Here is a 15,002-nt window from a genome sequence, read left to right on the forward strand (position 1 = left end):
CCCTTTCCTTCTCTACTCATCCTTTTTTTAAAATATATAAACAGTTTCAATAGAAAGGTAACATTTATCAGAGGGCCAGAGAAAAGACATTATGTTCTTAACTGAGCAATGGTGTAATTAACCTCTTCTTTTTTTTTTTGTTTAGATGTTCACACTGAAGCTGTTCAGGCAGCTCTTGCTAAACACAAAGAACGAAAGATGGCCGTGCCTATGCCTTCCAAACGCAGGTCCCTGGTTGTGCAGACCTCCATGGATGCCTATACACCTCCAGGTGAGTGACACATTCACGACATCTACCACTAAATATCGAGAAGCGTGTCTTAGAATTAACAGATCACTACCTTGGGTTGTGGAGTCCTGGTATGGTCCTGTAGGACAAGCACTGGACTTTTGCCAAAAGGTCAGCAGTTCAAATCTACCAGCTTTGCCTTTGAAACCCTATACAAGGTTGTTATAAGTCAGAACCAACTCATTGGCACTTATATAACAGCAACCTTAGTCAGTAGTTCATACTTACCAGCTGTTCTCCGGAAACCCTATACAGGGTCTCTATGAGTCAGAATTGACTTGCCAGCACCTAACAGCAAAAACCCTAGCAGTGAACTGTCAATCACAAGCTTAGTGGTTCAGACCCATCAGACACTCTTTAAAAACCCTATGTAGGGTTGTTATGAGTGGGAACTAACTCCGTGGCACTTAACAAAACAATCCTAGCAGTCAGGGAGCACAGTTAGTTTAGTGGGTTCAATGCTGGACTGTATCTAGTGATTCAAACCGAGCAGCTGTTCCGTGGGAGAAAGATGAGACTGTCTGCTCCCGTAAAGATGTTTACAGTCTCAGGAACCCTACAGAGTAGTCATGCTCTAGCTTACAAAGTTGCTGTGAGTTGTAGCGGACTCAGTGGCAGTAGTCACGTCTTTTGAGAAATAACGAAAGCTGAAACCCAGAACAGAATACATAATTCCAATTAAACCAGGGAGGAAAATTAATACTACTTTTTGTGTGCTCATAGAAATTAATATTTCATACTTTTCACTGAAATGCATAAATATGGTAATGAAATGGTTGTAAAACCTTATAAAGTCTCATGGATTTAACTTTATTCATGTCGTAAAAAAGAGTTTTGTACCTTCCTAGTACTAATGGATCAACGCTCATCTGTCAGTTTGCCGTGCCGTGGTGGCTGCATGTTGCTGTGCTTCTGGAAGCTGTGTCACTGACATTTAAAATACCATCAGGTCACCCACGGTGGACAGGTTTCAGATGAGCTTCTAGACTAAGACAGATGAGGAAAAAGAAGAGGCAGACTACTTCCAAATGCTTAGCCACTGAAAACCTTATGAATAGTAGTGGAAGGCTATCAGCTAGCACCAAAATATTGAATGTTGAAACCTGATGAAGAGCTTCAGATAATAGTGCCAGAAAATGAACCCCTCCTGTTGGAAAGGACTCAAAACTGGGAAGTGCTGCCTCCTCAAAGAGTTGATATGATGACACAAATGGAGTAGAACTTTTGGAACCTCCTTTTGCTGATGGGCACAACTTAAAACAAGGAGAAAGAGCTGCAAGCATCCATTAATAATCAGAGCATGGAATGTGTAAAGTATGAGTCTAGGAAAATTGCAAGTTGACCAGAATGAAATTAAACCCATAAAGGTCGGTAGCCTAAGAGACGATGACATGGAGAGATGGAGCAGTTGGGGAATTTAGACACAGAGAGAGGGAGGGGCTGTGTGCTGACAACCACGGGGCAGGCCTATAGTGGTTGGTTGATGATGCATGGAGGGGATTGTAACCCCAGCAATGAAACGATGTACAATAGGATCAATGTAAAACTAATGTTCTCCCTTGTAAACTGTCACAAAATTCACAATAAAACATAAAAAACAACAAAAGTAGGCATTTAATATTTAAAAAAAAAAAAATCAATAGCCTAGATATTAGTGAGCTGAAATGGACTCGTAACTGGCCATTTTGAATCCAACAGTCATGTGGTATACTATGACAGGAATGACACCTTGAAGAGAAATGACATCACATTCATCATCAAAAAGAACATTTCAAGGTCTGTCTTAAAGCTTAGTGCTGTCTGTGATAGGATAATATCCATACACCTACTTACAAGGAAGACCAAATAATAACCACTATTACTCTCACATTTACACACTGAAGCAAGTAATGATCAAATTGAAGACTACCAACTTCTTTCTTGTGAAGTTGCTCAAACATTCAACCAAGATGTATTGATAATTACTGGTGATGGAATGCAAAGGTTGGAAATAAAAAAGAACAATCATTAGTTGGAAAATGTGGCATTGGTGATAGAAAATGATGCTGGAGATCTCATGATAGAATTTTCCAGAACCAATGACGTATTCATTTTAAGTTTCTTTTTTTAAAAAACATAAAAGACAACTGTACATGTACACATGAATCTCACCAAATAGAGTACACAGATATCAAATTGACTACATCTGTGGGAAGAGATGGTGGAAAAGTTCCCTATCTTCAGCCGAAACAAGGCCAGGACACACTATCAAACAGACCATTAATTGCTCATATGCAAGTTCAGGCTGAAGCTGAAGATACTTAAAACATGTCTACTGGAACCAAAATATGATAGTAAACACATCCCACCTGAATTTAGAAATCATCTCAAGAACAGATTTGGTACATTAGTCTCTAATGACCAAAGACCAGAAGAGTTGTGGAATGACATCAAGAACATTGTACAGGAAGAAAGCAAATGCCACTAAAAAGACAAGAAAGAAGGAAAAGACCAAAATGGTTGTCACAGGAGACTCTGAAACTTGCTTTTCAATGTAGAGATGCTAAAGTAAATGGAAAAAGTAAGATAGGAAAAGAACTGAACAGAAAATTTCTAACAGTAGCTTGAGAAGACACAGTCAAGTATTAAAATGAAATGTGCAAAGGCATAGAGTTAGAGAAACAAAAGGGCAGACCATACCCAGTATTTCTCAAGCTGAAAAAAGGGGAGAAGAAACTAAAGCCTCAACTTGCAGTATTGAAAGATTTTATATGCAAAATATTGAATGATACAAAAAGCATTATAAGAAGATGAAGGAATATGGAGTCACTGTACCAAAAAGAAATGGATGTTCAACCATTTTAAGAGGTAACATAAAATGAAGAGCCAGTAGTGGTGAGGAAAGAAATCCAAGGTGCACTGAAGGCATTGGCAAAGAATGAGGCTCTGGGAATTGATGAAAATAAATTGAAATCTTTCAACAAACTGATGCAGCACTGGAGGTGCTCATGCATCAATGCCAAGAAATTTGAAAGACCTAGCCAACTGATTGGAGGAAATCCATATTTGTGCCCATTCCAACGAGAGGTGAACCAACAGAATGCAGAAATCATCAGACAATGTCAAATGCTCATAAATTTTTGCTAAAGATAATTCAATAACAGCTGCAGAAGTATATTGACAGGGAACTGCCAGAGGTTCAATCAGATTCACCCAAGGATGTGGGATGAGGGGTATCACTGCTGGCATCAGATAGATCTTGGCTGAAAGCAGAGAATACCAGAAAAACATCTACCTGTGCTTTATTGACAACGCAAAGGATTTTTACTATCTGGATCATGTCCAACTACGGACAACATTGTGGACAGTGAGCATTCCAGAATATTTCATTGTGCACACGAAGAGCCTGTTCATGGCATTTATTCAAACAGAACGAGGGGACACTAAATGGTTTAAAATTAGGAAAGGTGTGCGCCAGTGTTTTTTTCTTACATCGTGTTTACTCTATCTGTGTGCTAAGCAGATAATCCAAGAAGCTGGATTGTGTCAAAAAGTATATGGCATCAGCATTGGAGGAAGACTCATAAATAGCCTGCAATATGCAGATGATGCAACCTTGCTTGCTGAAAGTGAAGAGGACTTAAAATACTGATGAAGATAAGAGAGCTTATCCTTCATTATGGGTTGTACTGCAATGTAAAGAAAACAAAAATCATCACTACTAAATAGCAATAAATAGCATGTTAAATATAGAAAAACTGAAGTGATCAACAACTTCATTTTGTTTGAGTCTACCATCAACACTCATGGAAGTGGCAGTCAAGAAATCAAATGAAGGATTGCATTACACAAATCTGCTGCTTAAGAAAATGCTCATGAGCTGAGTTATCAGTTGGAAGACTAAGGTGTGCCTGACCCAAGCCATGGTATTTTCAGTAGCCTCATGTACATGTGAAAGTTGGACAGTGACTAAGGAAGACTACAGATGAATTAATGCATTTCAGTTATGGTATTGGAGAAGAATATTGAAAATACCATGGACTGTCAGAAGAACAAACAAATCTGTGTTGGAAGAAGTACAGCTAGAATGTTCCTTAGATGTCACAATGGCCAGAATTCATCTCTCATACTTCAGATTCATCATCAGGAGGGACCATTCCCTGGTGAAGGACATCATACTAGGTGAAGTGGAGAGTCATCAAAAACGAGGAAGATGCCCAACCAGATGGACTGGCACAGTGGCAACACAATGGACTCTAGTGTAACAATGATTTTGAGGGTGGCTCGGAACCAGGCAATGTTTCGTTCTGTTTTGCATTAAGTCGCTATGAGTCAGAACTGACTGGAAGGCACCTAACAAGAGTAGATTGGTTTAATGAACAAACGAATAGAAACATCTAGGCAAAAGTTCCAGATAGAGTTATTTAAGATTTGCTAGCCGTGTGATCTCTATCCCAGCTGTTCATCCCTGCCACTGGAGCACTAAAATAACCACAGAGAATATGCAAGCGAATGGGCGTGGCTGTGCTACAATATACTTATTTACAAGAAGTTGCAGTGATGTAGGCCCATGGGTCAGCAGACTCCTAATCTGTATTATTGAATTCCATTTTCGTTTCTGGATTTTTTTATTTATCCTGGATTTTTCACAAATAACTCAGTTCACTACTTCCCTGTACCCAAATCATTATTATCTGTCTTTCATGATCTTCAAAACTGAATTTTTTTACAACTACCTCAGTTCACTACTTCCCTGTACCCAAATCATTATTATCTATATTTCATGATCTTCAAAACTAAAGTGAACCAGACTGTTCAATTAGCCATCCATCTATTAGAAACTTGAAGAGCTGAACCTACTTGACGAGATGTTTTGTTTCTCTGATTTTGTTTTGAACAATATCTATGTGATTGTTGCAACTTTGGCTTTTGCGTAGATCTGAGTTACCTAGTTTATTATACTTTAGATAGTTTTAAATGACAGTAATTTTTCCCCACCAGAGAAACTTAAGGTACAATTGGAAAAGTTGAGTGTAAACAACACTTTTTGGATTACTTCCATATTTTGAGATTTTGACCTAAGTGTTTGTAAGCAAAGAAGATATAAAAGTTCCCACTTCAGACCATAAATATGTTGAGGTATTGGGGAACATCCTGGCTCCGTAGGATATGCACTGGACTGAGAGCCACAGATTGGCAGTTTGAGCCTATCAGCTGCTCCATGTGAGAAAGATGAGGATTTCTGTGTCCCCAAAGATTTGTTGTTTTTCACTGGAAACCGTACATAGAGTCACCATGAGTTGGAACTGACTCAACAACACAACAACTTGTGTCAGCATTGCTTCAAACCCCTCTAAGAATGCAACTTTTCATGCCTTTGAAAATGGAAATTCTTAGCTATCTAAGGCAACCTTTTCATTTTTTTTCCTTTTTGATCTGCAAGTGATTCACCCTAACCTAGTTTTTTTTCTTGCTAGTTTGCTTTCTCAGTTTCCTTTCTTTATGCCGATCCAAAAACCATAATTTGGGACTATTTAAAAATCTACATGATTGATAGGCTGAATTGTGTGGAAGTGTTTAGCTTATGGTCATGATTTTCTAAAAATTATAATATAAAAATCAATTATTTTAGTGGTATTTTGTGGGTAACAACATAGAATGGCCTTGTTGTACAAGTGCTCTCGAGTTGGTTCTGACAGTAATAAACCTTATTTATAATGTTTTAGAGAAATCTTTGGATTTAAGAAATGTTCAAATAGGTATTTTCCTCAATCATTTTTTTTATTAAGGGAATAATGATTTTAGCATGCATCATCAATGTGTGTTTTTTTAATGTGCTTATTTCACTTTGAATCTATCACTGGAAAATGTTACTGTGTCTTATATGAACTTACAGAAAAGTCAGCATTGTTTTACACATGTCTTTATAAAGCATGAAAATATGTTACTGGAAATGCTATTTTTTGTGAAACATTTGCATCTAATTATTTGACTAGTATTTCCATGCATTGTGTATAATACAGTATGTAAGCTCAGTCAGAGGTCCTAGTTGGCATTATCACATGGGATAATTTTGTACAATCACAGAATAGTTTTATTCAGTCTCCGAGTAGTCTGTGATTTATGTCAGTGGTCTCTTCTAATGACTCTGTCTTAAATTATTTCTGATGTGAGTCAAATACTTCATTGAAAAAAGAATTCATTATTATTGCCTTGTTATTATCAGTATCTATAATTCAGACAGTGCTGTGAACAGTAAATTATAAATTTGAACATCTGTGAGTAAACATCCGAGAAGGATAATAACAAATTAATGCATTTCAACATCTTACTAAGAAGATATATTTAAAAAAAAAAAAGAAAAACCTGAATGGTCATAAGTGTGAAATCCAAATGAGACAAGAGAAAGGCTACACTTTAGAAATGTGGACTACACACTAGAATAACACCAGCCATTGTGGGTAAGTGCCCTAGGGTCCATTCTGACTCATAGCGACCCTGTATAGCATTACTGAGAAGCAGTTGATGGGATTGAACTGCTGACCTTTTGATTAGCAAGCAGTCCAGTGTGTACCTTACAGTGCCACACCAGCACTAAAGATCTACATTGGATGGTGGTGATATGCTGTCGAGTCAGTTCCTATATATAGACCCTGTATAGGGTTTCCAAGTCTGTAAATCTTGACAGCAGCAGAAAGCCTCATCTTTCTTCTATGGAGAGTCTGGTGTATTTGAACTGCTGACATGTGATAATCAGCCGAACTTGTAACCAACTCTGTTATCAGGGTTTGTTAGTCCTAAATTGTTGCTGTTGTTATTAAGTACCATTGAGTTGATTCCAACTCATAGCTACCCTGCATAGGGTTTCCAAGGAGCAGCTGATGAGTTTGAACCATCCTCTTGCAGTTCAAACAGACTTTGAGGTCAAGTGCTTTTCCTACAGCACCACATCAGACGTATATTAAGACCTAAAACTAAGCCCCAACAGGTTGCACACAGGGAGCTAGAGTTTGAAGATTGAGTCTTGCCAAGTTAAGTGGATATGGTCAATACCTTGGGCTTTCCACAGAGCCTAACTGTTGTATATTTGTGGTGTTGTTGTTATTGTCCTTTGCCATCCTCAAAATCATTATTATGTTTGAGCCCATTGTTGCTGCCGCTTTATCCATTTCATTGAATGTTATTGTTGTTGTTGTTAAGTGCCATCGAGTTGGTTCCGACCCATAGCGACCCTGTACAGGGTTTCCAAGGGTGTAAATCTTTACGGGACAGAAAGCCTCATCTTTCTCCCGCGGAGCAGCTGGTAGTTTTGAACTGCTGACCTTAAGGTTCGCAGCCCGATTCGTAACCACTACGCTACCAGAGCTCCTTTATCCATTTCATTGAATAACTTCCTCTTTTTCACGGACCCTCTACTTCACCAACATATGTGCTTCTGTAATGATGAGCCCCTCCCATGTAAAAGTGCATTAGACAAAATCTTACCATCTTCGCTTTTAAGGCATTCTGACTGTACTACTTCCAACCTAGATTGCCATTCTTCTGACAGGCCATGGTACATTTTATGTATTTGCCAACACCGTAATTCAGAAATGTCAATTCTTTAGCCTTCTTTATTGTCCAGTTTTCCCATGCATAAGGCAATCGAAAGTACCATGGTTCAGATCATGCATACCTTAGTCTTCAAAGTGACAAGTTTGCTTTTAATCCTTTAAGTAGATCTTTTGCAGCAGATTTTCCCAGCAAAATACGCCATTTGATTTCTTGACTGTTGATTCCATGGATAGTAATTTGTGGATCCAAACAAAATTAAAACCTTGACAACTTCAATCTTTTTTCTGTTAATCATGATGTTGCTTGTTGGTCTGGTTGTGAGGACTTTCGTTTGCATTGTGTTGAGGTGTAATCCTTACTGAAGAGTGTAGCTTTGATCTGCAAAACTAAGTACTTCAAGTACTCTTAGTTTTCAGGAAGCAAGATTATGTCATTTTCATATTGCACATTGTTAATGAGCCTTCCTCTAATTTTGAAAGCACATTTCTGCTTCTTACTATCCAGCTTTTTGGATTATATGTTCAGCATAATAAGGATTGAAGTAGTATGGTGAAAGGATACCACCCTGACACACACCTTTCCTGATTATAAACCAAGAAGTGTCCCTTGTTCTGTTCAAATGGCTGCCACTTGGTCTAGGTACAGGTTCCACATGAGCACAATCAGTTATCCTGGAATTTCCATTCTTTGCAGTGTTAACCATAATTTGCTATGACCCACTCAGAGTTTGCAGAGTTTATAAAACACAGGCATCTTTTTGTTATTCTCTGTTTTCAGTTAAGATCCATCTGACATGTCATTGATATATCCCTTGTTCTATCTCCTCTTCTGAATCCAGCTTGAATTGCTGACAGTTTCCTGTTGATGTACTTCTGCAAGCATTTAAAAATTACCTTTAACAAAGTTTTACTTGCTTGTTTTTCAGTTATTTCTGCATTCTGTTGGGTTACTTTTCTTTGAAATGAACATGAATATAGACCTCAGTTGTCAAGGTAGCTGTCTTCTAAGTTTCTTGGCCTAGACATGTGAGAATATCTAATGCTGCATCTATTTGTTGTGTAAACCCTTTCATTGGTATTCCATCAATAACAATGCCTTTGGTGTAGCTTGTACTTCTTTCTTCAATACCTTTGGTTCTTGATCATATGCAACCTCTTGTCATGGCTGAATGTCAACCAACTCTTTTTGGTACAGTGACTCTGTATATTCCTTCCATCTTCTTGTGATGTTTCCTGCATCATTCAGTATTTTGCATATGTTGTTAGGTGCCATCGAGTAGGTTCCAACTGATAGTGACCTATGCGCAACATAACGAAACACTGCTTGGCCCTGCACCATCCTCACAACTGTTATGTTTGAGCCCATTGTTGCTGCCACTACGTCAGTTTATCTAGTTGGTAGGGGAGGGAGGGGATGTTTCTTTTTTCTCTGACCCTCCACTTTACCAAGCATGATGTCCTTCTCCAGGGACAGGTCTCTTCTGACAACATATCCAAAGTATGAGATATGAAGTCTTGCCATCTTCACTTCTCAGGAGCATTATAGAATCCTTCAACATTGCCCCTTGAGGCTTGAATTTTTCTTCATTTATTTTCAACATAAGAAATGTGCAGCTTTTTCTTCCCTATTGGTTTTCTAGCTCCCGGTCTTTGTCTTCTTGAATCACCCTTTGATATCTTCTGTTCACCGCTTTTACTTCATCATTTCTTTCTTTTGCTTTAACGTTTCAGAATTTCTTTAGATACTCACTTTGGTCTTTTCTGTATTTTCTGGGGTTTTTTGCATGACTTTTGGGTTTCTTCATGTATGAAGTCTTTGATATCATCCCACAACTTGCCTAGTCTTAGGTCATTACTGTTCGCTATGTCAAATCTGTTCTTGTTAGATTTACCCTGACAGAAGACATCAACACCTGCTCATGTTCAGGATGTTCAACCAGTAATAATAATCACAACGCTTTAAAGAGAGATGACAGAATTTGAAGGCTCCTCACATATTATCCCAAATGTCTAGTATTCAGTAAACAGTTACTCCATATACAAAGAAACAGGAAAAAATGTAATCTATGGTCAAGTAAAAAGGAGTCCATAGAAAGTGGAGGTAAGATGGTCTTAACTCCACTTTCAGAAGTCACTGACCACACGCAGCTGCTGTGAATTGTATCTACTGTGAAACACATCAGATTTCCGAGACTTAACATGAAAAAAATGGAGGTATTTGGTGTGGTGCTGTAGGTTAAACACTGGACTACTAACCATGAGATCAGCATTTAAAAGTCAGCAGCAGCTCCTTGAAAACCCTATACAGAGTCACTATGAGTTGGAACCAACTTGAATATACTTTACAACAACAACATATATATTACATGTTCTAGATACTTTATATCAGAACTATATTGTTAATATTAATTGTAACTTTTCATTATATGATTTTGTTTTTTCCCAAACTATTGTGTGTAGCAAATTGGTAAGTGTGTCTTCATCCAGGATTGTAATATGCTTTTAAAAACATAATTATTTTATCTGTTTTAAATGGGAAAAAAAATCGTTATACTGGACAAAAATTTATTTGAAAAGTGATAAGGAACTTTTCAATAATATTTACAGCATTGGCAGAGCACTTATTATGTGAGCAAAATCTCAGTTTGCAACAGCATATTGTTTGGAGAGGATTTGAGATTGGGTGTGTTTCTTCTCTATGATAAATAGCACATTATATCTCTTTAACACACAGATACCTCATCTGGTTCCGAAGATGAAGGCTCGGTACAGGGCGATTCCCAGGGAACTCCCACCTCCAGCCAAGGCAGCATTAACATGGAGCACTGGATCAGCCAAGCCATCCATGGCTCTACCACATCCACAACATCCTCCTCCTCCACACAGAGTGGTGGGAGTGGTACCGCTCATAGGCTGGCCGACGTCATGGCTCAGACTCACATAGGTAAGTCGATGTACCCGCCAGGGCATTGTTCTTACTTCCTTTTGTGCTCTTTGTTCTTTTGTAGTTATCTAAGTGGCAGTGAATAGCCGTGAACTTTTATGTTTGTGTTCTTTTCTTGTATACCATTTATGTAGAATTCATTCTTTGCCACCCCTTACTACAGGGTTGCCTTGGATTAATTGTTTTTAGTCCCCTTGGTTTTACTAATTTTTAACTGTTCAAATCTCTCCTTACTGGTAGATTTTTCAGGAGCTTTCTATTCATAGAGGAATGCATGCTTGTTATTAGAGTAAGCTCTGGCCATTTCTGTTGACATATTGACGTATGTTAAACTTTGTATCTAAATGAAATTCTTATAGTGCTGATAAATAAAGCAGGGCATTTAAAAGTAGCATTGCCTTTATTTTGGGAATCATTTAGGGAAGTAGGAGAGATAGAACCATCGGTATTAAGATAATTTGTTGGATGACTCATGTTGCCTTGTACATAGGATCTGTAACGAGTCAGCTCTGCTGTACTGGAAAAAGTGCAAGGTAGCAAACGTTTTCTTGAGTTGCTTGAAAATAGCCTAAATAAAAAAGAGACTAAGTAAAAATTAGTAGAGGAAGAAGGTCAGAATGCATCTGATAAGTATAACTGTATGGAAATTGAATGAATAAGTTATTTGTTATTCTGTCTCTTCTTTGACCCCCGTTCTTCTGTTACTCATTAACACCAGGGACATAAGTCCTTATGCTGTGTGAAAGGATAAAGCTGTATGGTGCCCAGTTCTGTTTGGATCCATGTTTAGCTGTGGGTTAAGAGTTTCAAATATTTCAATAATATACCTTTTACATAAAACCAAACCCATGGTTTATTATGTATTTGAATATAGTACCAAAATAGTTTACAAGGGTCTCCTTATTGAATTAGCAATAGGGAGAAAGGATGATTAATACCAAAGGAGGCACGTTACAGACTATACTATACATTGTAGTTCTGTAGAGCCTCCTAGGAAGCACCTTGACTCTTTATGATAAACACTGGACTGAGAAAACCACAAGGTTGGTGGTTTGAGCCCACCAGCCACTCCAAGACAGAAAGATGAGGCGTTTTGCTTCTCAAAGATGTACAGCCTCAGAAATCCCATACAGGCTACAGTGAGTCTGAACTAATGTGACAGTACCAAACAGCAATGACACACAGAGCCTCCTAGCCATATCTGAACTACTTTCGTGGTGGTGGTGGTGGTTATATGCCGTGGATTTGGTTCTGACTCACAGCGACCCTGAACAGAGTTTCTGAGGCTGTAAATCTTTACGGGAGCAGAAAGCCTCATGTTTCTAGAGTAGAACAGCTTTGGGCATGCTCATATCAGATGAAACCTAAATTTAGAAAACAGATAAATGTAACACAAAAGTTACTAGTTCTACAAATATCTCAGGCTCCCAGAATGTTTATTTCCAGATCATTAACTACTTGACAGAGAGAAGAGTTTCAAAAGGTATTTTAGGAAATGGTCTCAATAGTGCTCTGTCAGAATCTGCATTTTAATATCAGAAATGTGGTTTCTTATGTGCCGGAAATACTCAGACAGCATGTCAGGAGTCCAGTGTGCCCTTCCCTTAACTAGTGGTGGGACCTCTCGGAGTCACTCCACTTGTAGCAGCTTTAGTATTAACATTTGAAAAACGTAGGAGGGTACCAACCCTCCATCATTGGAGCTTTACTTTATACCTCTCATAACTGTCCTTGAGTGAAAATGGGATAGTAGAAATACTTATCATTTTTTATAGTGATACTTAAATGCAGAAGGAGCTTTCGTAGCGTAGTGGTTACGAATCGGGCTGCGAACTGCAAGGTCAGTAGTTCGAAACTACCAGCTGTTCCACAGGAGAAAGATGAGGCTTTCTGCTCCCGTAAAGATTTATAGCCTCGGAAACCTTGTACAGGGTCGCTTTGAGTCAGATCCGACTCCACTGCTTATAACAACCAACAACAACTCAAATCCAAAGTGGTATTGTTATTAAATTTCAATGTGATATATTTTAGAAGAAGTATTTCTGCTGGTTTAATATAGCTAATAACCTTTATTTGAAATTGCTGAAAGCTAATAATCTGAAAGGTGTGACAATTCAATATTTGTAGATAATACTTTTTTTTCCCCTTGTGTACTTAAAATTCTGCATAGTGGCTTATATTCTGTTAGCATTCTTCTTCTAGCATTTAAACTAACAGGTCACATAAATAATGTCTACAACCTTTGCCACTCACTCTCAGTCTTGAATACATTTGTATTGTGCTATAAGTTGAGTTTTAAGGAAGTGCTCAGGATCTTACCAAGGGGAGCACACAGTTAGGAACAAACTGATCATTGCATTTTTGTTCTGTGTTTGTGAGTTTACACTAGGAATGGTGGAGGTAATTATATTTATTGAAACTATAAAAGGCATTGCTCTAGAGCATTAGGCTCTTTTAAGAACCACATGGGAACAAATTGACAACAGTAACATGAAAGATTAGGTAACAACCTTAGGGGCAGTGAGTTTATGTTAATGGATCAGAACAGGAGGCTAAGGATGGTTAATAACTCAAAGGATGCAATCAGTGTCACTGAATTGTCCATATGTTCTGATCCATAGAGACACTGTATAGGATTTCCAAAGAGCGGCCAATGAATTGGAATTGTCGACCTTACGATTCAAACTGACCTTGCAGTTGAGTGCTTATCCTCCAGTTCCCTATCCGTACTCCATATTGTTGTTGCTGTTGTTGTTAGACTCCATATGTTGTGTTGTTAAGTGTCATCAAGTTGGTTTAGATTCATAGTGATCTTGTATAGGGTTTCCAAGGAGTAGCTGGTGAATTTGAACTGCCAGCCTTTGCGGTTCAAACCAATTTTGCTACCCAGTGCATTATACCACAGTGCTGTATAGAAACTATTAAATTATATATGCTTTGCTGTATCTATTTTCAACAACAACAACAAAAAAACAAAATAAATGTAGGGGTGGGGAAAAGGTGACAGTAACTCATGGAGGTCAGGTCTCAGTGCAATCTAAGTACTGTTTTTTCGTTTGTCACGTTTCAGTAATTTTTAGTTTGGTGCAAAGATTAAGTTCCTGTGCATTTTCTCTAAATATGAAGACGTTTTTAGAAAGAAAGAAGTAGCAAAATAATAAAACCTTTGAGACAAGGAGAATTAAAATAAGTTATCCCGCTTGTAAAGCAAAAGAAGTGAAGAGTGAAAAGAGGAGAAATGCATTTTAATTTACGCTGATATCTTCACAAGCCTAAAATTTCTAACAAGGAAATAATGCCTGTAAGTGTTTGTGTGTTTAAGGGATTAAGAGCAGAATACTGGCTTATATTTGCAACTACTTCATGATTTGGTGTTCAGGCAGTGTGATGGTGACCATCAAGTCAGTTTCAACTCGCAGCAACCCTGAGTAGGGTTTCCTAGATTATAAATCTTTATGGGAACATAAGATTTCTCCTGAGGGATCGCTGGTAGATTTGAACTGCTGATCTTGTGGTTGGCAGCCCAACATACAGCCCACTCGCTAGCAGGGCTTCTTTTAGGCATTGTAGAGACTTTTTCCCAGAGAGATTAAAGTCTGGGCTGTAAGAGTCAATCATAAAATGCGTTAATCTCGTTCCTTGTTTGTTGTAGTGAAATCTGAGTCCTCTGTGGGCTTTTCATTATGCCAACATTTAAATAGATACTCCTTTCATGTATCTAAATATTAGGTCAAACCTATTTATTTTTGTGTATATGATGCAAAATCCCACTCCAGTCTGTCTGTCTCCTTTCTCCCCCTCCCCCTGCTCTTGCTTTCAAACATGATTTGTGGGGAAATTCCGTTATCTTTTCACTCCATTTTCCATGAAGTTTTTGATGCACCTTTAAACACCTTTCCTGAAAATAAGAATTTGTACCTTTGTAAACCCTGTACAGCATTGCTGTGAGTCGGAATGACTCCACGGCACACAGCCACCACCAATGCCATTATGGTCATTCCCTGTGGTACAAATAGAATAAAACATTGACTTCATTGCATGCCTTCTGTCTATACTAAGAACTAGAATTTTTTTTTTTTAATTAGAAAATAATTTTAAGGACTTTCTTTTTTGTAAAATGTCGCATTCGTAAGACAGTTGAAAAAGAAGAAATTAATACCTCTGAAGTATTTTATCAGTATCAGAAGCTGAGGAGCCTAACTTAAAGTAAACAGTATATTTCGTGAATATTTTTGAA

General features: G+C 38.0%; 1 protein-coding gene across 1 annotated transcript in view; it reads left to right on the forward strand.

Annotated features, from left to right (window-relative positions):
• The window catches only part of DIP2C (DIP2 disco-interacting protein 2 homolog C (Drosophila)), a 631,911-nt gene that overhangs the window by 377,594 nt on the left and 239,315 nt on the right, over nucleotides 1–15,002 (forward strand). Inside the window, exons 4-5 of the mRNA XM_006874421.1 lie at nucleotides 146–271; nucleotides 10,556–10,765. Of these exons, the coding sequence (XP_006874483.1) occupies nucleotides 146–271; nucleotides 10,556–10,765 (336 nt within the window). The remainder of the gene's footprint in view (nucleotides 1–145; nucleotides 272–10,555; nucleotides 10,766–15,002) is intronic.

The sequence above is a fragment of the Chrysochloris asiatica genome, unplaced genomic scaffold (assembly GCF_000296735.1).
Source record: "Chrysochloris asiatica unplaced genomic scaffold, ChrAsi1.0 scaffold00276, whole genome shotgun sequence".
NCBI lineage: Eukaryota > Metazoa > Chordata > Mammalia > Afrosoricida > Chrysochloridae > Chrysochloris > Chrysochloris asiatica.